General features: G+C 44.1%; 1 protein-coding gene across 1 annotated transcript in view; it reads left to right on the top strand.

The window, feature by feature from the left end:
- LOC140398361 (EH domain-containing protein 3-like) overlaps positions 1-23,482 on the top strand; it is a 166,752-nt gene that overhangs the window by 103,632 nt on the left and 39,638 nt on the right. Inside the window, exons 4-5 of the mRNA XM_072486965.1 lie at positions 4,908-5,320; positions 11,746-11,910. Coding sequence (XP_072343066.1) covers positions 4,908-5,320; positions 11,746-11,910 — 578 coding nt within the window. The remainder of the gene's footprint in view (positions 1-4,907; positions 5,321-11,745; positions 11,911-23,482) is intronic.

Genomic DNA, 23,482 nt, shown 5'->3' with positions numbered 1-23,482 from the left:
CCAAGACTCCTTACTGCAAAATAAGATCGAGAATTTGAAATCCTTTATTTAGTGACAACGTGGTTTGGTCTTCAAGAGGAGAACATGCAAAGTCCACACACAGTCACCCAAGGCCGGAATTGAACACTGGCCCCTGGTGCCGTAGGCAGCAGTGCTAACCATTTTACCACTGTGCTGCCTTGAATCTTCATATCCTGGGTACAGTAATCAATGGTACTTTTGTAAAAGACTTGTTAAATCCTTGTGTGTTTCTCTTTTTAATCCCTGCCCCTGCGACATTGCAGTTTTCGTTTTAAATTGCAGATTTTGGTCATTTTGTTCAAACTGAAAACACCAGTGGTCTAATGTACTGGCCCAGGTCTCCCCCTGATACTCTGTGGCAAAGCCTATGATGTCATGTTGACGGATTTGGCAGCCAATCAGCTCGTTTGAAATCCGGGACTTTGACAAATTCTCGTTTGGGATTTGTGAAGCCTTTTTGAAGGTTCTGGAACGGGTGCAGCAAGCTCCCTTTTGTCTACGTTCTGTGAAATCCTAGGAAACAGCACACAGCCAGTCTAGGCTCTCTCTATCAGCTCCCGGCCGGGCGATTTGAATGCTTCCAGCCAGCTTGGGGAAGTTACGTCTGCCTTAAATGTCTCCAGCCAGGTCGGTGAAAGTGTAAAAACTCTGTTTGAAAGGCCTGGTGATTTAAATGCCTCCAGCTAGCCTGTGAAAGTGACATTTGAGAGGGTGGGAGGAGCTATGGGCAAGTAGGCATTTCTATCCTGGTTAACAACCGTGAAGCCTGTGCTCCAAGTCCCCTCTTCCCTGCTGAATTCTTCCTGGGGAGTCCGAGCAAGGAGAGGTGCTGTTTAAAAGCCCACTTAAAACCCTCATGCTGAGAACTGTAGTTTTAATTATTTGAGGCTGATAGTCCATCTGGTGGACACAGGCTAGAATTGCACAGACCTCAGAGAGGGAATTATCAGTGTCGAGACCCTGAAAGTGAAAGGGACTTACCAGAGAGAATTCTATAGCCTACAGGTTGTGGTAATACTAAACATTCTTCAAATCTCAGATTGGAGTCACCGCATATGTACAATATATATATTTTAATCCCTGTTATTTTCAATCTTTCCCTACCCCTACCGCATGTTTGTCTTGTGTGTGTCTGAGTAGAGGGTGGGATGGGGTTTGGGCAATAGTTAGATTAGCAAACCATTGTTGCATTCTTACCATTATATATTCCGCTTTTTTCATGTTATAAATAAATAGTTTTTTAATCTTTTACTTATAAATGTGGTGCCATAACTCATTGGAGCAGTCAAGGGTTAAATTATTGGTTAATTCACTTGTGTTGGGACTCCGGGGTTACTGGGGCTGGAATCTGACCATGCACTCAGCCCAGGGTGTCATAACACTTATATAATATCTTCTGGTATCCATTCACCAAATCCTAACAGTAATTTGAATTTCTGAAGGGAATTTGTTTCTCTGACTTGATGGAATCCTCTGTGTACAGAACCTGCTGCCTTAGCAGAAGAAATGGTATGTCATCATCTGAATCTCAGTTTTGCTAATTTAGTTTGGTGTTTCATTTTCTTGTCTGAGTAAGCATCAGCTTCTGCATTCTGACAAAAACACGATGCTGGGAAATAGAAACTATTGGAAACACTCGGCAGATCAGGCAACATCTGTAGAGAGAGAAAAACAGTTAATATTTCTGGTCAATAACCTTTTCATAGGTTGCCTAATATGCTATAGCTATGTATTGGGCTAATTTGCAGTTACTTTCTCTTCTCTGAGTGATGTGTTCTCATGCAGTACTAATCTCACAACGCCAAATAATTGACCATTGGAACTTTTCAAGGTGGTCTCAGCAGGTTCCCACCTCCGATTTCTGTCCTGCTTTGCAGTCATTTTTGCGGATGTGATGGGTAACTTTGGAACATCACATTGCTTACTATAAATATGGTGTTCCTCGTTCTTTTTAGTTCACTCATCATTTTTTACTCCAAGATTACTATTTAGGTGTGCTAAATTACCTTGTAAAAAGTGTGTTTTCTTGTTCCCTTCCAAAAAAGCTGTTTTGCAAGTTCTAAAAATGCACCGGTTCTTGTGTACGTCAGGTTCAGAAAGCAGAGAATCAGCTCCTATGTGACCATCTCTATTCCACTCTGAAATCTGTCTTGCTCTTCTTGCAGATTTAACAGTTAACTATCTAACTTTGTGTCATGCCCAGCCCAGTAAAGGCAGGTCCTATTCATAATGTTTAAAGCAAAAATTTTATCCCCATGTGGCACCTTCTGGAGTGGATTTTTCTTTCAAGTGAAAAATAAAATACTGCCCAACTAGGCTGCTGAGGGTCATTCATCTTGGTCTGTGGATTGTGAACTGCCACGCTGTCTCAAAAGGACACATTCCAGGCTAGAGGTGCCTGAGACTATCCAAAACTGCTCTTGAGTTGAATGGGTCATTCTGAAACCAAGATGGTGATTGTCTCAGGCCCCTAGGGTGAATTCTGCAAATAATGACCCGGGTTGTGGCTAATCAACTTCTGTCCAAAACCATATTTGGAAGAGAACTGGGTGAAACCACATGGTAAGGCAGCCATGTTCGTCTCCCAGTTTAATATTTAAGTACTGAACACGACAAGAAGAGAAACAGCAGCAACAGAAAGGGCAGCCTTAAGAACTGGACATTGTAATGACAATGAAAATCACTTATTGTCACAAGTAGGCTTCAAATGAAGTTACTGTGAAAAGCCCCTAGTCGCCACATTCCGGCGCCTGTTCGGGGAGGCTGGTACGGGAATTGAACAGTGCTGCTGGCCTGCCTTGGTCTGCTTTCAAAGCCAGCGATTTAGCCCTGTGCTAAACCAGGTAACATGGTAAGGCCACCGAGACTAATCTTTTTCGAGCCCACCAATAGAACAAACTGACCTCCTGGTAAAAAGGCAACAAGCAACTAACTTTGTCACCTGCAGAAAGTCCATCTCTTCGAGAGAATCCAGCAACGACTCTGGTATATGACTTGGGCTATTAAATTCACCTAACTTCATTTCAGGATTGAAATTGCCTCCTTTGGGGCGAATACATGAATAAACAATCCTCTTTGTTTAAACCCATGAGAACCTTGTTGGTTATCAAATTATCCACACACTTGGGGTTAAGAACCACACTCCTCTTCCTTTTGAAAAAGCACACTGATTACAGACAGTAGGGAAGGAAATGGGGGTTCTGTAGTTCTCTCTCAGGCTGCCTCTTGGGTTTGCTTCTCTCTGTTGAGAAATCTATTTGATGTACATTTGGGGACATTGATTTAAGATCATTGACAAAAGAGCCTGGGGGAAGAGGGTGAGATTTTTTATTATGCAATGCGTTATGATCTAGAATGCACTGCTTGAGAGGTGGGAACAGATTCTGTCGTAACTTTGAAAAGGAAAAATAAAGTGGAGGGCTATGGGGAAAAAGTAGTGAAGTGGGACTAATTGGATAGCTCTTTTCAATGAGCCAGCAATGGCATGATGGGCTGAATAATTTCCTTTGGTACTGTAAAAGTTAATGATCTACAGCCTGAAGTTTACAATTGCCACACTGTTAATTGGATGTGATTTTGCCAAGTTATTTTATTAACTTAACCGTTCTATTTTAATTGTGGAACTTGCTACCTCAAGGAGTGGTAGAAGCCAATGACGTAGATGTGCTTAAAGGAAATCAAGATAAATCCATTCGGGAGATGAGGATAGAATTATGGTGTCAGATAATGAACGGTGGGAGGAGGATTGTATGGAGTATAAACATTGGCCAACACCTATTGGGTTGAATGATCTATATGTGCTTCTATGTAATGGAAGGTTGTGCAAGAAGCTTTGTGAAGCCCATCAGCCACACACAGCATCACGCACTAGCTTCAAATGTGCTTCAGCCATCCCATAAAGTAGCCATGAAGACATTGGATAGGTGAATTCTGGGCAACCACGTGAACTGTATATTTTAGCACTGCCCGTGGTTATACGGTGAGCTGTATATTGAAGATAATTTTGGGTCTTCCCAGACTTTTAAGGAATTTAAAATTCATCAGATTATGTTCCAGATCTAGTTATGGAACAGCCTATAACAGATTTCTCTTGTGCTAGAAAGGGCCAAGATTGTGTTTACAGTTCTCTCTAATGTAATATTATGTTCCACTCCTTTTTGACATGATAGGCAATTGTTAGAGTTGTTCTGGTGAGGGTAACATGATATAAATAAATAATCTTTAGTATTGTCACAAGTAGGCTTACATTAATACTGCAATGAAGTTACTGTGAAAATCCCCTAATCGGCACACTCCGGCGCCCGTTTGAGTACACTGAGGGAGAATTCAGAATGTTCAATTTACCTAACAGCATGTCTTTCGGGACTTGTGGGAGGAAACCGGAGGGCCCGGAGGAAATCCATACCATTACTGAGAACGTGCAGACTATGCACAGACAGTGATCCAAGTGGAAATCGAACCTGGGACCCTAGTGCTGTGAAGCATAACTGCTACCGTGCCGCCCTAAGGGGAATGTCGGGAGTGGGATGCAATTTTATATAATTTTGTGTTTCTGCCATTGTTTCAACTGTAACCTGAGTTCAGATCAGGACAGTGGCACTTTGTTAATGGAGATTGATAATTGAAGAATAGTCAGCTCATGCATTTTGGATGTAGCTGTCCTCTTTGTTACATGTGTGATGGTGAGCCTTCTTTAATTGAAGGAACTGAAAATATGATAAGCCAGCCTCCTATAGAGTTAACTTGGGGTGTATTGCAAGGAAGGCAAGATATTAATGTTAGTCCTGAGGGTTTGAAAAAATGATGGGTTTCTTTCATACTCAGCTGTTTGATTACTTTAGGTGAAAGAAATATTTAACTAATTTTCTGTCTGCATTTTTTTTTAGGTTATGACTTTTCAGAAGTTTTGCGATGGTTTGCTGAAAGAGTTGACCGTATCATCCTGTTATTTGATGCTCACAAGTTGGATATATCTGATGAGTTTTCCGAGGCTATCAAGGCATTAAAAGGCCAAGATGACAAAATTAGAGTTGTCTTGAACAAAGCAGACCAAGTTGATACACAGCAACTGATGAGGGTGTATGGTGCATTGATGTGGTCCCTCGGCAAAGTGATTGACACCCCAGAGGTTGTACGTGTCTACATCGGCTCCTTCTGGTCTAAACCCCTCCAGATTACAGAGAATCGGAAACTTTTTGAGTTGGAAACCGAAGACCTCTTCAGGGACATTAAGGGTTTACCTCGGAATGCTGCACTGCGCAAACTTAATGACCTCATCAAACGAGCCAGGCTTGCAAAGGTAGGTTTAAAGTCATCTCCAGCTTGGTTCATTACAATATTGGTAATGGATCATTTAAAAATGGCATTGTCAGTTGTTTACCGCAAAAGCAAAATATTACTGATGACTGGAATCTGACGCAAATTCAGAATTCTGAGAATATCTGAAGAGAGAAACAGAGTTAACATTTTAGAGAGAAATGTGCTGAGTGTTTTATTGTCAGCTATTTAGATGGTTAGCTTTCATTTGTGTGGACTCCTGGATGGCATGTAATGGTGGTAACGGTCATTGATTTGACATTTAGTTTTTAAGAAGAGTTGAAGCCTGGTGTGTCCCAGTAACATCCCAAAATATATGTATTCTCATTCCCATTTCCTCCTTTTTAGATTTCATTGATTGTTATTTTTCCAGGCAGTCCAACCCTCTGAAGATGGGAAGTATTTGTAAATGTAGTATTTTCTTCCCTGGTGAGGATCCTGGTGTTTAGCATTTGTGGGTTGTACAATCTAGAGTACTTTGTAGGTAACCTCATCTTAGGCAGGCCCTCGGGATCGAGGATGACTTGTTTTTACTTTGGTTTGATGGGACTAGAGATGGCTGATGAGTCCATTGTGCAAACTACAGGCTCTGCCACATGCAGGACTTAGTCTTGGACTTAGAACACACAGTGCAGAAGGAGGCCATTCAGTCCATCGAGTCTGCACCGATCCACTTAAGCCCTCACTTCCACCCTATCCCGTAACCCAATAACCCTCTTAACCTTTTTGGTCACTAAGGGCAATTTAGCATGGCCAATCCACCTAACCTGCACGTCTTTGGACTGTGGGAGGAAACTGGAGCACCCGGAGGAAACCCACTCAGACACAAGCGGAACATGCAGACTCCACACAGACAGTGACCCAGCGGGGAATCGAACCTGGGATTGTGGCGCTGTGAAACCACAGTGCAAACCACTTGTGCTACCGTGCTACCCTTTGTAGAATGATTGAGTAGATGGGATGTTTGGAGGTTTGCATTCCTTCTAATGCCTTGACTTTGCCTTTACAAGTCCCCGACAAAGTCTCTATGTTTGGTACCTTCCCAAATGAGCCTCCTCCATTTTGGTCAGTCACAAGCTAGAGATTCCCATTACTCGGCTTGGATGTTTGATCTCTTCAGGGATGCTCTGAGGACATCCCTCAAGTGATTCCGCTATCCTCTGGCCTTGGGTGACTGAGTTCCAAATAGAGCAGCTGATTTGGGAATCTGGTATCAGGTATATGAACAGCTTGTGCCACCCAGCAGAGCTGGTTTAGAGTGATTCGTACCTTGGTGTTGGGCATTGGCTTGGGAGAGGACACTGCTATTAAGTCTCCTTTCTTGCCACTGAATGTGGAGAATCTTGCAAAGACATTGCTGGTACGTTGTTCAAATCTCGGAAGCACATCGGGACACAGGGATCACTGGTGCCTGGTGAACTAAGACTTTAGTCTCCGTTTTGAGATTCTGGTCTTCAAATACTTTGTCCTGTAGTTACCAGCATTGAAGTATATAAATAGTAGATGGGAATTATTATGGGCCATGGTTTAGCGAGCACCAAAGTATGTCATGGAGTTCACCTGACCCACAACGTTGAATAGATTTTGGCTATGGGGAACACAAGCGCCCACTTTACAGGTGTGATGCAACAGAGATCTAAAGTATTTTAAAAACAAAACTATGTTTATTTTATGAATCCAGTTAACATTTTATAAACACACATCTTGTCAACTACCAACACTGATAACCCCCCCCAAAAAGATACAGTACTCTATAGGTAACCCTTAGTAACTTTCCTAACAACATCCATAAGCCAAAACACTTTTTAACAAAGTCAGTAGGTTTGAATTCTCTACAGAAACAGGTATTACTTTGAAATCATCAAGTGATCTGGAGACATTCTTTAGAGAGAGAGAGAGATCTCTACCTTATTTGAATGCAGCTCTCCAACTGAAAGCAAAACTAAAGCACACCGAGCCAAAAAGAGCTTCCAGCTCCACCCACACAATTACATCACTGCAGCCATTTGATAAAGCACACTTTTCTTAAAGGGACATTCACTTGACAGAATATCATTAAATAAGTAAGTAGTGAGGTTGGTAGATGAATCACAATTTAGGGGCCCAAGTTCATAAGCTATTAAAGTTAGCTTTCAAAGGTAAAGGTAATTAAAATGACAATGTGATAGAATGTATAGCATTTAAAAGCTTGGGAGGTGTTACTCCTATATTATAATCCATGGTCAGATTAATTGTACATCTTTGGAGTGTTTATGCACAAATCTTTGAAGGCGGCAGGCCAGGTTAACAAATAACAGCAGTTAGTACAGTGTAAAGGATCCTGGACTTGATAAATAGAGTCAGACTACAGAAGAGAGATAGATCACTTGGTTGCATGGTCTACCGAAAACAACCTCTCTCTCAATGCCAGCAAAACCAAGGAACTGATCATCGACTTCAGGAAGTGTAGTATGGCACACTCTCATCTTCATAAATGGCTCCGAAGTGGAGATAGTCGATAGCTTTAAGTTTCTGGGGATCACCATTACCAACAGACTGTTCTGGTCCATTCATGTTGATGCAGCAGTTAAGAAAGCCCAACAATGTCTCTACTTCCAATGGAATCTAAAGAAATTTGGCATGTCTGCATCGACTCTCGCAAACCTCTACAGATGTGCCATAGAGAGCATCCTATCTGGCTGCATCACAGCTTGGTATGGCAACTGCTCGGCCCAAGATTGCAAGAAACTGCAATGTGGTGAACTCAGCCCAACGCATTAAACAAGCTTGCCACCCTCCCATTGATTCTATCTACACTTCCCGCTGCCTCAGAAAGGCAGACAGCATTGTCAGAGACCCCTCACACCCAGGTTTTGCCCTCTTACCGACCCTTCCATCAGGCAGAAGATGCAGCAGTCTGAAGACCTTTACATCCAGACTTAGGAACACTGTCTTCCCCACAGTTACCGGACTCCTCAACGACCCTCCCTTGGACTGATCTGTCCCCTATAAGACACTATTCACAAAGCTCTTTGCTGCTCTTGCTTATGTCGTATTTGCTTTGTTATTTTGCCCTTGTTCCATACTGTAACTAATTATTTATTTGTCGATGTACTATGTACTTTTTCGCATCCACTGTAACTATCCCTACTATTTTTTTTGTGTACTGTGTACGTTTCCTTGGCCACAGAAAAATACTTTTCACTGTACTTTGGTACATATGACAATAAATCAATCAATCAAAAGTAGAACCTATCCTGAAACCAGGTTACCATGGCATTCACCAAATTGATGCTGCTTTTCAATTCAAAGAAGTTACGCATTTCTAGTTTTCTGCCTGTTGAACTCTCATTGAAGCATTGTAGGATTGAACAACACACTATTACAGCATGTTTATCATTTGTGAGGAGCACTGTATTATGGACTTGTTAGTAGTGCACTCAGGGTCAGCCTCATTCATGAACTGATCCCAGTAAACTAGGTGGGATGGACTGTTGAGACATATACGATTGATTTGATATTTCTAATTATAGTCATTGCTGCAATTCCATTTGGCAAGTGCAGCTCCAAAGCAAATCACAATTTAATATGAGTAACACTCTATTTCAAAAATATTTAGTATTACTTTTTTGGATTTACTATAGCGTGCAGCAGTCCAACAGAAACCGTACACATGAAATGCCCTTGCTGTAACCTAAGCTGAAGGGTGTGTTATATTTATATAACTTGTATCCTCAGGATGTGCTCTGCAGCCATGCTGGAAACTTTTGTACATCTTGAACATACAAACCGTAATTTAATGTCACATTTCCAGTGACCAGTAGATGGAGGTTTTTTAATGCATTGTTTTTTCTGAAATGATAAAATGTCCGAACATGGGTCATTTAAACATTGGGGTCAGGAATGTACTTTGTGTTCCAGTGTACAGCTGTCTGGAACAGCAATGGTGCTGTATTTGATTTGGAAATGAGCGCCTTGAACTCTGAATTATTTGCATCATGTCCCATTTGAAATGTCTGCTCCTTTTATCCTTTTAATTGTACAGAAAATAGTTCAGAATTTCTCAGAATAAACCTGTGCTGATGGGTTGCATGGCGTTTATGTAATTCCCTTTCCTGTCAGCTTACACTATAGACTTCATGGTTTTGGCTGACTGTGATTATTCATTTGGGTTTAATGTTATCTTCCGAAGTCCATACCTAACCTGCAGTCTGCATCCACATCTGTACTCTGAATTGATGTTGGATCTTCTGGCTGAATTTGGCACCGTAGCAGACTCCTGGCCACAAACGTCATCCATCATTAAGAAGAATTCATCAAATGGCCCCAAATCTCTTTTTCCATGCCCAAAGCTTAAATGTTTGTACCTGTGCCATATTTTACTGCACTTATGGTCTATGCAACATCCAAAACTAATCTCACTGCCCCATACCCTCAGCTCTGTATGTTCCTCTGATTCAAATATTTATTCAGTTTTTCCTTTCAAGATGTAACGGATGGCTATCCATCTCAAGCTCCCTGCTCGAATAAACTGCTGCTGTGATGACCCATGTTCTAGAAAAAAACTTTATTTTCTTTTGTGCAATGTCCTTTGAAGAGCAAAGTGGGCTGGGCAGTATTCTGAAAGAGGATTAACGAGTTATTGGATTGTAACCCCTGGTTCCAAGAAATACCTATAATGATCTGAAGTTGCCATGGGGATAAATAGCTAAGACACAAAGGGTAAATAGAAAGCTAATTTCAGTGGGGTTGAATCAGTCTGTATTTTTTGTTTGGCAATTCAAAACACTGAGTTTGTGTAAAGAGGAAATAAGCAAGGTTCTCTCCCAATGGAACAGATTTCTGTTTGACTATCTTCAAACAGATTCTGGTGTTGGAGTAGGTCTCTGAGAATAGAGCAGCGCATCTATTAATATTTGTGTTATACAATTGAAAAGGATTAACTCAGTTGGTCGAAACAGAGTGTTACTTATATTAAATAGTGATTTGCTTTGGAGCTGCACTTGGAGCTCCAAATGGAGTTGCAATCCAAATTATCAAATCATCTTATACCTCTTAACAGTCCAACCCACCTAGTTTACTGGGTTTAGCTCAGTTGGCTGGACAGCTGGTTTGTGATGCAGAGCAAGGCCAACAGCATGGGTTCAATTCCTGTACCAGCTGAGGTTATTCATGAAAGCCCTCCATCTCAACCTTGCCCCTCGCCTGAGGTGTGGTGATTCTCAGGTGGTGGGAAGTAGCCTCCTGGGGTAAAGGGAGCAGATCTGGCAATACAAGATATTAAATAGTATACTGGGCTGCAGGAAATAAGATGAGTGTGATGCAGAAGAATGGAGCCAGATCTGAAGGGAGACATATTTTTAAATATTGACAGTGTGGTGGGGCCAGAGATACAAAGTTCAGCAAGAACACCGGCACAGAATTTGAGAAACAGCAAAAACTTGTGGGAAGTCTTGCGACATTAAAAGTAGATGAACAGACCTCAGCAGGGAGCATTGCAGCACCAATTAATGACAGGAAATACCTAATGTGGAAGTTTGTGTAAACACTTCATATTTTTAGGTGCTCGAGGCTTTGTAGCCAATGAAATACAATTGACGTGTAGTCTTAGACAGTTTCAGCTATAAATGTCAACCATAGCCATTGCAAATGACAAATGAGCATAAGCTTAGTTGACAACTTGTGAACATCCTCTGCAAGATCTTTCATAATATCCTGTGACATTGCATGTGGGAAATTAAAACTAAGATGAAGTGGGGTTGTAGGACAATGTGATAGTTGGGTCAGGTCATGGAGACAGAATTCATCCAGCATTTTAAAAGTCAAACATAATGTTCTTATTGCTGCAAGTACAAATTTTGACAATTTTAATTATTTGTTTACAGTTAAATAGAAACTCTTGAATAATGTGCATAACGGAGAAAGAAACTCAATTGGAATAGAGGAGTTTTAGCACGACTGCCTCACGGGGCTGAGGACCCGGGTTCGATCCCGGCCCCTGGTCACGGTCCGTGTGGGGTTTGCACATTCTCCCCATGTTTGTGTGGGTCTCACCCCCACAACCCAAAGGCATACTAAATTGCTCCTTAATTGGGAAAAAAAGAATTGGGTACTCTAAATTTGTATTTCAAAAAAGGAATGGAGGAGTTTGTTCTGAGCTTTGGGTTGAAGGGCTGGGAGGGTCAGAACTGAACCACTGGCGGGAGGTAGAAACATGTGACAAATTTACAAAGACAGTTTCCATTGTAAATGGGACAAGTTGTAATGTAAATGTTGATTCAAAAGGGTGACCATAGCATTAACAAAGGAAGTAAAGTTTATAGACAGGAAGTGTATAGATGTAAATTTATTAATATACAATAGATGCATATGAAGAATACACTGAGGGTGTTTAATGTTTTTCTAAACATTAACTGTATTGCTTTTCAGGTTCATGCCTACATAATCAGTTACCTGAAAAAGGAGATGCCAGCAATGTTTGGGAAAGAAGTAAAGAAAAAGGAGATGATAAGTAGACTTCCGGAGATATATTTCACACTCCAGCAGGAACACAATATCTCAGCTGGTGATTTTCCCAACGTAAAAAAGATGCAGGTACGGTGATGGAAATGAATGCATCCAGTAATTTTCCGTTTGGCAGAGGACAGGGAACGGTGTAATTTTTTATGGGAAGAGAGGCTGGGTGTGTGAGAGAAGGAATTGACTGTTGTATCTAGAATTAATATACAACTTATCACAAACTAATCTTGCTAATTTGAAAAATAAAACGTGGATCCTGATTTTTTTTCTTTGGCACACCACTTCAAAGTTTTTGTGAGGTGTGTTATGGGCCAGGGTTTAGAGAACCCCAAAGTGTATCATGGAGTTCACCTGACCCACAACTTTTAATAGATTGTGGTATGGGGAGCACACGGCCCACTCTACAGGTGTGGTTCAGCAGAAATGGAAAAGTATTTTTAAAAACAAACCAATGTTTATTCTATGAACTCAAGTTAACCTTTTTAAAACAAACAGTGAATATCTTAGCAACCATTAATTCAAAGATAACTCCCAAAGAATACAGCACCAAGTAATCCTTTAAGCTGTTCTTTTAACACCCAGAAGACTTAACAAACCTTTAAACAGAAGCACATCAGAGTTTACATTCAATACTGAAAACATTTATAATTCTGAATTCACAAATGATTGAGATAGTCCTTCATGGCAGAGAACAGCAGTACAGCTGCTTTGGCTGACCTCAGCTGCAACACACTGAAAAACGAACCCAAAAAGTCAGAGACACACCCAAGCTTTTTCTCAAAGTGAAACTAAAAAGCAGAACCAGAGCTCGGTTCCACCCACACTCTGACATCACTGCAGTAACATGAGCAGCTAACCATTTCTTAAAGCGACATTCTCATGACAGGTGGATTTATGTTGGTCGTAAAATAGTGTTTATTCAGTAAGGTATAAAGTTTGCTTTAGGTATAAATGCATCCAAGTTACACCATGGAAACAGGCCATTCAGCTCAATCTATTTGATTTGGTGCTTGCCCTCCACATACACAGACATACATAGTAAATAGAAGCAGGAGGAAGCCATTCAGCCCTTTGAACCTGCTCCGACATTCATTATGATCTAGTTCAATACCCTGATCCCACCGTCCCCCCATATCCCTTGATTCCTTTAGCCCCAAGAGCTATATCTAATTACTTTTTGAAATTACACAATGTTTTGGCCTCAACTACATTCCACAGATTCACTACCCCCTGGATGAAAATGTTTCTCCTCCTCAAACTATGACCCCTAGTTTTGGACTCCCCCACCATATGGAACATTCTTTCTGAATCTACCCTATGTAATCATGTTAGAATTTTATAAGTTATTATGAGATCCCCGCTCACTCTTCTAAACACCCAATGAATATAATCCTAACCGACTTAGTCTATCCTCATAAGACAGTCCTGCTATCCCAGGAATCAGCCTGATAAACCTTTGCTGCAGTCCCTCCATAGCAAGATCATCCTTCCTCAGATAAGGACACCAAAACTGCACACAATACTCCAGGTGTGGTCTCACCAACACCTTATACAATTGCAGTAAAGCATCCCTATTCCTATACTCAATTCTTTGCCATGAAAGCCAACATCCCATTTGCCTTCATGCTGTACCTGCGCGCTTACTTTCAGCGACTGATGCAACAGGACGGTAGCTTAGTGGTTAGCACAGTTGCTTCACAGATCCAGGGTCCCAGGTTTGATTCCCGGCTTGGGTCACTGTCTGTATGGAGTCTGCACGTTCTCCCCGTGTGTGTGTGGGTTTCCTCCGGGTGCTCCGGTTTCCTCCCATAGGCCAAAGATGTGCACGTTAGGTGGATTGGCCACTCTAAATTGCCCTTAGTGTCCAAAAAAAGAAAGGGTAAGTGGGGATAAAGGCGATAGGGTGGAGGTGTGGGACTTAAGTGGGGTGCTCTTTCCAAGGGCCGGTGCAGACTCGATGGGCTGAATGGCCTCCGTCTGCACTGTAAATTCGAAATTCTATGAGGACACCAATATCTCGCTGAGTATCCATCTCTCAATTTGCAACCAATGAAATCATAATCTGCCTTTGTATTTGTAATAATCCACAGGAGGCAGGGATTCCGTCACTACACCAGTATTTATTTGCAATAACTATATACAAGAGCAGCTCCAAACAATGCTGCTAGCATTCCAGTCAATTTAAGCTGGCATTCCTCTGAGCATCTTCCTGCTCCTCCTGTCCAGATCTGTCACCTCTGTGTCGTCCACCGGGTCGTTCTCCGACGTGGGTGGGGTGTACCTTATAGGTGCCCGTCTTTTTCCTTGACGACCTCCTTGGAAGTTGTACTTCCTCCTCCTCGGGGAGAGGTGTCGCGGCGGCCCTGTCGAACGTGTCCATCTCCGACCCGGACGACTGGATGACGGGGTCTGGAGAAATTGCTCGGGGCTGGGGTGTGGGTATCTTTCCCGTCTGGGCTATCCCCGCTTGAGGCGGTCCTGCTTTGCCTGCCTCCAGGTGTGGTTCCGCTGCCCTTATTTGGTCTAGGTGTTTCTTCAGCACCTTACCTCCTATCGAAACTTCGTATGATATGGGCCCTGTTTGGGACTCTACCGGGCCTTTGACCCACGTTGGTCCATTCCCATAATTCTTGACCCAAACTGGTGCCCCCACCTGGAAATGTCTCTGCTGCCGACTATTATCATGCCCCCTGTATTGGACCTCCTGTTGTTTCTCCACTTTCCCCGTTAAAGTTGGGAAAAGGAGACTCAGCCTCGTTCGCAGCCGCCTTCCCGTTAAGAGTTCAGCTGGTGGTATGCCCGTTGTGGAATGCGCTGTGGTCCTGTAATCAAACAGCCAGCGGGAGAGCTGTGTGTCCATTGACGCTACCGGCTGCTTCTTGAGTCCTGCTTTTAGTGTCTGGACCGCTCTCTCTGCCAGGCCGTTGGACGCTGGATGGTAAGGGGCCGTTTTGATGTGGTGGACTCCGTTACCCTTTAGGAATTTTCCAAATTCCCCACTTGTGAATGCCGTTCCGTTGTCCGACACCAATACCTCCGGAAGTCCCTGTGTTGCAAACGAGGCCCTGAGCTTTTCAATTGTCGATGCTGTGCTTGCTGCGTTTATCCGGTGGACATCCAACCATTTGAAGTGGGCGTCCACTATCACCAAAAACATTAAGTCCATGAAAGGGCCGGCGTGGTCAATATGCAGGCGAGTCCACGGTCTGCCTGGCCATTCCCACAGGTGCAATGGCGCAGCTGGTGGCACTCTTTATCCCTGTTGGCACTCCTGGCACCGACGTACCAAGGCTGCTATGTCTGTGTCCAATCCTGGCCACCAAATGTAGCTTCGAGCTAGCATCTTCATTTTAGACACCCCTGGGTGTCTGTGATGTAACTCGGTTAAGATTGCCCGACGGCCCTCAGCTGGGACTATTACCCGGGCTCCCCATAATAGGATACCGTCTTCTACGGTTATTTGGTCCCTTCTGCTCCAGTATGGGTGCATCTGGGGCTCCACTGGTCTCTCCAGTTCCCTTGTTAGCAGTAAATGCTTCATCTTGGCTAAAACTGGGTCTTTTTGCATCCACAACCGAATATGTTGTGCGTCCACTGGTAGGGTGTCCAAAAAATTTAGAGTCATTACTGTCTCCTCTACTTTTGGTATTAGCGGCGGGGTGTCTGGGAGGGGAAGTCTGCTCAAGGCACCTGCATTTGCTACTCGCGTTCCCGGTCTGTGCTCCAGAACGTATCTATACGCCGCCAGTAGCAACGCCCAGCGTTGGATTCTAGCTGATGCAATCGGGGGTATTGATTTGTCTTCTTTTAATAACTCTAATAACGGCTTATGGTCCGTCACTATGGTGAATTTCCGCCCGTACATATACTGATGAAATTTTTTTTACTGCAAATATCACCGCCAGTCCTTCCTTCACGATTTGGGTGTACTTTCTCTCAGCCATCGCCACGGTCCTCGAAGCATAGGCTATTGGCCGTTCTTCCCCATTCCTTCCTTTATGGGCTAAGACTGCTCCTACCCCGCAAGGTGATGCGTCACACGTGACCACCAACTCCTTCCTTGGGTCGTAATGCTCTAGGACATTTTCGGATGACAGCTGTTCCTTAATGTCCCTAAATGCTCGGTTTTGGCGGGCGGACCATTTCCATTCTTGTCCCTTTTTTAGTAGCTGGTGGAGGGATTCTAGGATGGACGCCCTATTTTCAATAAATTTGCCATAATATGTTACCAACCCTAGAAATGATCGTAGCTCCTGGACCGTGGTGGGAGCTGGGGCTTCTTTTATTGCCCTTACTCTGTCTTCCAATGGGTGTAAGCCCGACTCGTCTACTTTGTATCCCAGGTACGTCACTTGTGGGGCCAGAAAAACACATTTTTCTCTTTTCAGCCGTACGCCTGCCTTTGCGAAACACCTGAGCACTTCCTCCAGTGTTCGCTGTTTGTCCTACCCGTGATTAAGACATCGTCCAAATAAATCGCCACCTGCGGTAGTCCCTGCAGAATATTTTCCATCGTACGCTGGAATATAGCGCAGGCTGATGACAGTCCGAAGGGTAGCCTAGTATAACAAAAAGTCCCTTCAGGGTGTTGATCGTAGCGAACTTCTGGGAGTCCTTGTCCAATTTTAACTGCAGGTAGGCGTGGCTCATGTCCAGTTTCGTGAACAAAAGCCCACCTGCCAATTTGGCATATAGTTCGTCTATTTTCGGGATCGGGTATTTGTCCAGCAGTATTTGTTTACCGTCTGTTTGAAATCTCCACAGAGACGTATCGAGCCGTCTGGCTTCAAAATTGGTACCACCGGCGCTACCCATTCTGGAACTGTACTGGTCTGATAATGCCGTCGCGCCGTAACCTTTGTATTTCGACATCTACTTTCTTCCTTTATGCAAAAGGTACCGGCCTGGCCTTACAAAATTTCAGAAGGGCTTCTGGGTCCACGTGCAAAGTTGCTTTGGCGCCTATAATTTCCCCCAAAGCTTTTTGGAAGACCTCCGGGTATTTTTGGAGTACTCCACTCAACTGCCCGCTTCCACTCTGGAAAATTTTCATCCAATCTAAGTTTAGGTCTTTCAGCCAGTTCTGTTCTATTAAGTTCGGTCCGGAACCCTCTACTATCGTCAATGGTAATCTGAGCAATTGTTTGTCATATTCCACGGGTACATGAGTTGTGCCTAGAACTTCCAGGGGTTCCCCCGTGTAAGTTTTAAGTTTTGTCGATGTTTTTGTTAGGGTTAGTGGCTGGAGTCCATCTTTGATTTTCTTAAATGCTGCTACTCCCATTACTGATACGACCGCACCCGTGTCTATTTCCATTATTGTCGGCCGACCGTTCACCCGTGGGGTAACCTTAATAGGTTCTGCTTTCTTTGTCGCAATATTATATAACTGTTCCCCTTCGGTGGGGCGTCCAGGTTGTGTACTTCCCTGCGTCCCCATCTGCTATTCCTCTTTTGCCACCTCCTTCTAGGGTTTCTGTCGCTGTTACCCCACTCTGTCTGGTGCCAGAAACGGTCCTTCTCTGTTGGGGGAGCCTCAGCCGGTAGTTCCCTCTGTCTCCAGTTAGTCCTAGCAGACTTGGGGGCAGTTCTGGGGTTTTCCTTTGGCCCTCTATTCCTCAGGCTTTTCCTGAGGGTGGCTACCTGGTAGCTGGACCCGTTGTGGTAGTCCCTTTCCCAGGTATCTACCTCCATTGGCGTGCCCTGTAGTTCCTGCGCCCCACTTGCTGCCTTTTCTCGGGACAGTGCGAGCTGTAACGCCCGCCTGCAGTCTAGCTGTGTTTCCGCCAACAGGTGCTTCTGTATTGCCAGGTCGTTTATGCCACACACTAACCGGTCCTGAAGCATTTCATTTAGCGTCGGGCCGAACTCACATTTTTCCGCCAGCCTTCTCAGGCGGGTCAAGAAATTCGTGACTGCCTCGGTCTTCCCGCTTCGTTGTGTAGAATCTGTACCTACGCAAAATGAGGTGTGGTTTTGGGTCATAGTGCTCTTCCACCAATTTTGTTAATTCTTGGAAAGGTGTTGTGTCCGGCGTATCTGGATAGGTTAGACTACGTATAATGGCGAAGGCTGAGGGTCCGCACACCGAAAGCAGTATAACCCGTTTCCTTCCATCCTCCGTTATCTCGTTGGCCTGGAAGAAGTAACACATTCTCTCCACATACAGGGACCAGTCCTCAATAGTCGGGTCGAATGCATCTAACTTCCCAAAAAGCGGCACTTTTGAAAGAGCAAGGCTTACCCTCCGAGTGCGCCAGCTGGTCTCCACAAGGTTCTTTGTTTACCTCGTCGCCACTGTAATAATCCACAGGAGGCAGGGGTTCCGTCACCACACCAGTATTTATTTGCAATAACTATATACAAGAGCAGTTCCAAACAGTGCTGCTAGCATTCCAGTCAATTTAAGACTGCCTCACAAAGCCTCCACAGGTGCTTATATGGGCCCCCTCAATGAGCTATCATTGAGGGAGCTCATACTCCAATTGGCCAACCAATAATGCCAATTGGAGGTCATTACAGTATTTTTGCTATTAAAGCGGACAACCTCACATTTAGGGGGCACAGTAGCATAGTTGCTTCACAGCTCCAGGGTCCCAGGTTTGGTTTCCGGCTTGGGTCACTGTCTGTGCAGAGTTTACACTTTCTCCCTGTGTCTGCGTGTGTTCCCTCCGTATATTCCGGTTTCCTCCCGCAGTCCAAAGTGCAGGTTAGGTGTCCAAAGTTAGGTGCCCTTAGTGTCCAAAAAGGTTGGATGGGATTGCTAGGTTATGGGGATGGGGCAGTGGTGTAGGCTAAGGTAGGGTGCTCTTTCCAAGGGCCGGTGCGGACTCGATGGGCCGAATGGCCTCCTGCTCTGTAAATTATATGATGCATCCACATTACTGCATCTGCCATGCAGATGTTCACTCACTCTGCCTGTCCAAATCCCGCTGAAGCACCTCTGCATCCTCATCACAGCTCACCCTTTCATCTGCCATTCTGGAGATAATACATTTAGTTTCCTTGTCCAAATCATTTATATATGATGTGAATAGTTGGGGTCCTAGCATAGATCCCTGTGGTATGCCACTAGTCACTGCCTGCCAATCGAAATAGACCCATTTATGCCAACTTTTGTTTCCTGTCTACTAAGCAGCTTTCTATCCATCTCAAGACCCTACCCATAATCCCATGCTCTTTAACTTTACATATTAATCTGCTATGCGAGATCTTGTCAAAAACCTTCTGAAAGTCGAAATAAACCACATCCACCGGGTCTCCCTGGTCAACTCTACTAGTAGCACCTTCAAAGAATTCTAGTAGGTTTATCAAGCATGATTTCCCTTTTGTAAACCCATGCTGACTTTGTCTGATTACACCGCTGCTTTCCAAATGATGTGCTATGAAACCTTTGATGATAGCCTGCGGGCTGGTTCAGCTCCGTAGGCTAGACAACTGGTTAGTGATGCAGAACAAGGCCAGCTTGAGAATTCTGAATTCTCCCTCTGTATCCGAACAGGCGCCAGAATGTGGCGACTAGGGGATTTTCACAGTAACTTCATTGCAGTGTTAATGTAAGCCTACTTGTGACAATAACGATTATTTACATTTACAACTTCCCTACTGCTGAAGTTAGGCTCACTGGTCTATAGTTCCCTGTTTTCTCTCCATCTCCCTTTTTGAATAGCGGGGTTATATATGAATATATTACATGAATAAATAATCCTGATTATGTTTACCCTGTTCCTTAGTCAATTAATTCCCTTTTCCTTCAATTACTTATCCAGTCTAGTAATAAATATTGACATGGTTTCTGCTTCAACTATTAAATTCAGCAGTCTCACAGCTCTCTGACCATGTTTCTCCTCTCTGTAAATCTCTTTTACATTTGATTTTAAATCTCAAGCCCTTCTGTATAAACTCAACTGCTCAAAACATTCTGCTTCTAACAACCATGCCCCATTTTTCCATCAATCGAAACATTTCAGTCAAATCACTCTATAATCTGTGTTGTCTTCATGGAAAAAAACAATTTCTTAAATGATTCTTCATCATAACCTCATGGGCGTTATAATTTACAACCCAAAATGAAAACCTGGAATTCGGCAGGTTTTTTTATTTGCAATTATTTATTGGAATGTGCGCATTGCTGGCCAAGTCAGAATTTGTTGCTAATCCTTAATTGTCTTTGGGAAGGTGGTAGTGAACTGCCTATTTGAACTGCTGCAGTTCATGTTGTGCAGGTACACCACAGTCCTGTTAGGGAGCGAGTGCCAGGATTTTGATCCAGCTGCAGTAAAGGAGCAGTGATGTAATTTCAAGTCAGGATGGTGTGTGGCTTGGAGGAGAACTTGCAGGTGGTGGTTATGGAGGTCTACAGCACAGAAACGACCCTTCGGCCCATTACATCTATGCTGGGGGGCACGGTAGCACAGTGATTAGCACAGTTACTTCACAGCTCTAGGGCCCCAGGTTCGATTCCCGGCTTGGGTCACAGTCTGGGCGGATTTTACGCTTTCTCCCCGTGTCTGCGTGGGTTTCTTCCCACAGTCCAAAGATGTGCAGGTTAGGTGGATTGGCCATGCTAAATTGCCCTTAGTGTCCAAAAAGGTTAGGTGGGGTTACTGGGTAGGGTTGATGTGTGGGCTTAGGTAGGGTGCTCTTTCCAAGGGCCCATGCAGACTCGATGGGCTGAATGGCCTCCTTCCCCACTGTAAATTCTATGATCTATGGTGTTCCCATGCGTCTTCCAGATGGTAGAGGTCGTGAGTTAGGAAGGTGCTGTTGAAGGAGTCTAGGCGAGATCTGCCATGCAAAATTAAAGCATTAAATTAAAACAGGTTGGCAGAGAGGAAACCAAGAGTAGGAATTAATGGGTCCGTTTCAAATTGGCAGGCAGTAACTAGTGGGGTGCCACAGGGATCGGTGCTGGGACCCCAGCTATTCACAATATATATTAATGATTTGGATGAGGGAACAAAATGTAACATCTCAAAAGTTTGCAGATGATACAAAGTTAGGTGGGAGAGTGAACTGTGACGAGGATGCAGGGATCCTACAGCATGATCTGGACAGGTTGGGCGAGTGGGGAAATCGGTGACAGATGCAGTATAATTTGGATAAGTGTGAGGTTATTTGCTTTGGAAGCAAAAACAGGAAGGCAGATTACTACCTGAATGGTTGGGAAATTGGGAGAGTCGAGTGTGCAGCGGGACCTGGGTGTCCTTGTGCACCAGTCGCTGAAGGTATGTATGCAGGTGCAGCAGGCGGTAAAGAAAGCTAATGGTATGTTGGCCTTCATTGCGAGAGGTTTCGAGTATAGAAGCAGGGATGTGTTGCTGCAATTATACAGGACTAGGTAGGTTGGGATTGTTCCCGCTGGAGTTCAGAAGAATGAGGGGGGAATCTCATAGAGACTTATAAAATTCTAACAGGACTAGACAGGACTAGGGTAGATGCAGGGAGGATGTTCCCGATGGTGGGTGTGTCCAGAACCAGGGGTCACTGTCTGAGGATTCAGAGTAAACCATTTTGGACAGAGATGAGGAGACATTTCTTCACCCAAAGAGTGGTGAGCCTGTGGAATTCATTACCACAGGAAGTAGTTGATGCTAAAACATTGAATATATTCAAGAGGCGGCTGGATATAGCACTTGGGGAGAATGGGATCAAAGGCTATGGGGAGAAAGCAGGATTAGGCTATTGAGTAGGGTGATCAGCATGATCATGATGAATGGCGGAGCAGGCTGGAAGGGCCAAAAGACCTCCTCCTGCTCCTATCTTTTATGTATCTTATGTATAACATACACCGCAGCCCCGTTCGTTGGGAAGTGAATGTTTAAGGTATTGGGTACGAATCAAACAGGCTGCTTTGCCCTGGATGCTGTTGAGTTTCTTGTGTTGTTGGAGCTGCCGCATCCAGGCAAGTGGAGAGTATTCCATTACACTCTCTGCATTGTTGATGGTGGTCAGGCTTTGGAGGGTCAGGAGGCAATTTCCTAGCCGCAGAATTCCCAGCCTCTTACCTGCTATTGTAGCCACAGTATTTGTATGGCTGGTTCAGTTCCATTTCTGGTTAATGGTAACCCCAGGATGTTGTTGGTTGGGGATTCAGTGATGGTATTGCCATTGAATTTCAAAGGGGAACTGTTAAATTCGCTCTTGTTGGCGATAGTCATTGTCCAGTATTTGTATGGTGCAAATGTTACTTGCTTTATAGAAGCCAAAGCCTGATTGCTGTGCAGGTCCTGGTACATATGGACATGGTCTGCTTCAGCAGCTGAGAAGTCATGAATGTTTTTCAAGTCTGTGCAATCAGGAACATTCCCCCCCCCCCTTCTGAGGTTATGCTACAGGGAGGGTCCATGCTGAAGAACCTGAGCTGCCCTACCCTGCCCTCCCTTTCCATGCACCAAGGCAACTGGTGGAATTTAAATTCAAGTAATTGATAAATCCATAATACGCTAGCCTCCATTATAGCAACCATGCAATTATTAGGTTATTATACAAACCTATCTGGTTCACTAATGTCCTTCAGCGAGGAGAATCTGCCATTCTCACCCAGTCTGGCCAACATGTGACTGCAGACTCTCAATAATGCGGTTGAATCTTCTGAAATACTGAATACCCTCTGATGGTCAAGCAAACTATTCTGTTGTATTAAATCACTACACATTCCGGCGCCTGTTCGGATACACAGAGGGAGAATTCAGAATATCCAATTCACCTAACAAGAACTTCTTTCGGGACTTGTGGGAGGAAACCGGAGCACCTGGAGAAAACCCACACAGACACAGGGAGCACATGCAGACTCCACACAGACAGTGACCCAAGCGGGAATGAAACACGGGACCCTGGCGCTGTGAAGCAACAGTGCTAACCACTGTGCTTACTGTACCGCCCATAACACCCCGGCAATAGCACTGAAGACATGTGCTCGAGAACTAAGAGCCAAGCTGTTACATGACAATTAGAACATGTTATCGACTTGACAATTCGGAAGATTGTTCACACAAGCAGGATAAATTCAATTGACCCAAATTACAAACAATTAGACTACTCTCAAAGTGATGGAAGGTGTCGTTGACAGTACTATCATGTGGTACTTACTCAGTTCTGCAAGACCACTCGGCTCCAGACTTCGTTATGTCCTTGGTCCCAATATGGAGCTTAAATACTGCCTTTTTGAGCAGTTCAGTGGTTTGGAATTCTGCATCAGGTAACGCCTCCTGACTGCCCAAAGCCTGTCCACCATCTATAAGGCACAAGTCAGGAAGGAGTGTGATGGAATATTCTCCACTTGCCTGGGTGAGTGCAGTTCCAACAACACTCTAAGCTCAATGCCATCTAGAACAAAGCAGCCCACTTGATCAGGACCCCGATCCACCACCTTAAGCATTCACTTCATCCATCATTGATGCACTATGGTTGTCGTATGTACGTCCACAAGATGCTCTGCAGCAACTTGCCAAGCCTCCTTTAACAGCACCTAACAAACCCGCTACCTCTACCGCCTAGAAAGAGCAGCAGGTAAATGGGAATGCCACCACCTGCATGTCACACACCATCCTGACTTGGAACTATATTGTCACACCTATAAAAACAAAATGCTGCAGATGCTGGAGGTCTGATACTTCTATAAGACCATAAGACATAGGAGCGGAAG

The sequence above is a fragment of the Scyliorhinus torazame genome, chromosome 2 (genome assembly GCF_047496885.1).
Source record: "Scyliorhinus torazame isolate Kashiwa2021f chromosome 2, sScyTor2.1, whole genome shotgun sequence".
NCBI classification, from domain to species: Eukaryota; Metazoa; Chordata; class Chondrichthyes; order Carcharhiniformes; family Scyliorhinidae; genus Scyliorhinus; species Scyliorhinus torazame.
Note: the sequence above shows the minus strand (reverse complement) of the source record. Positions and strands in the feature narration are given on the sequence as shown.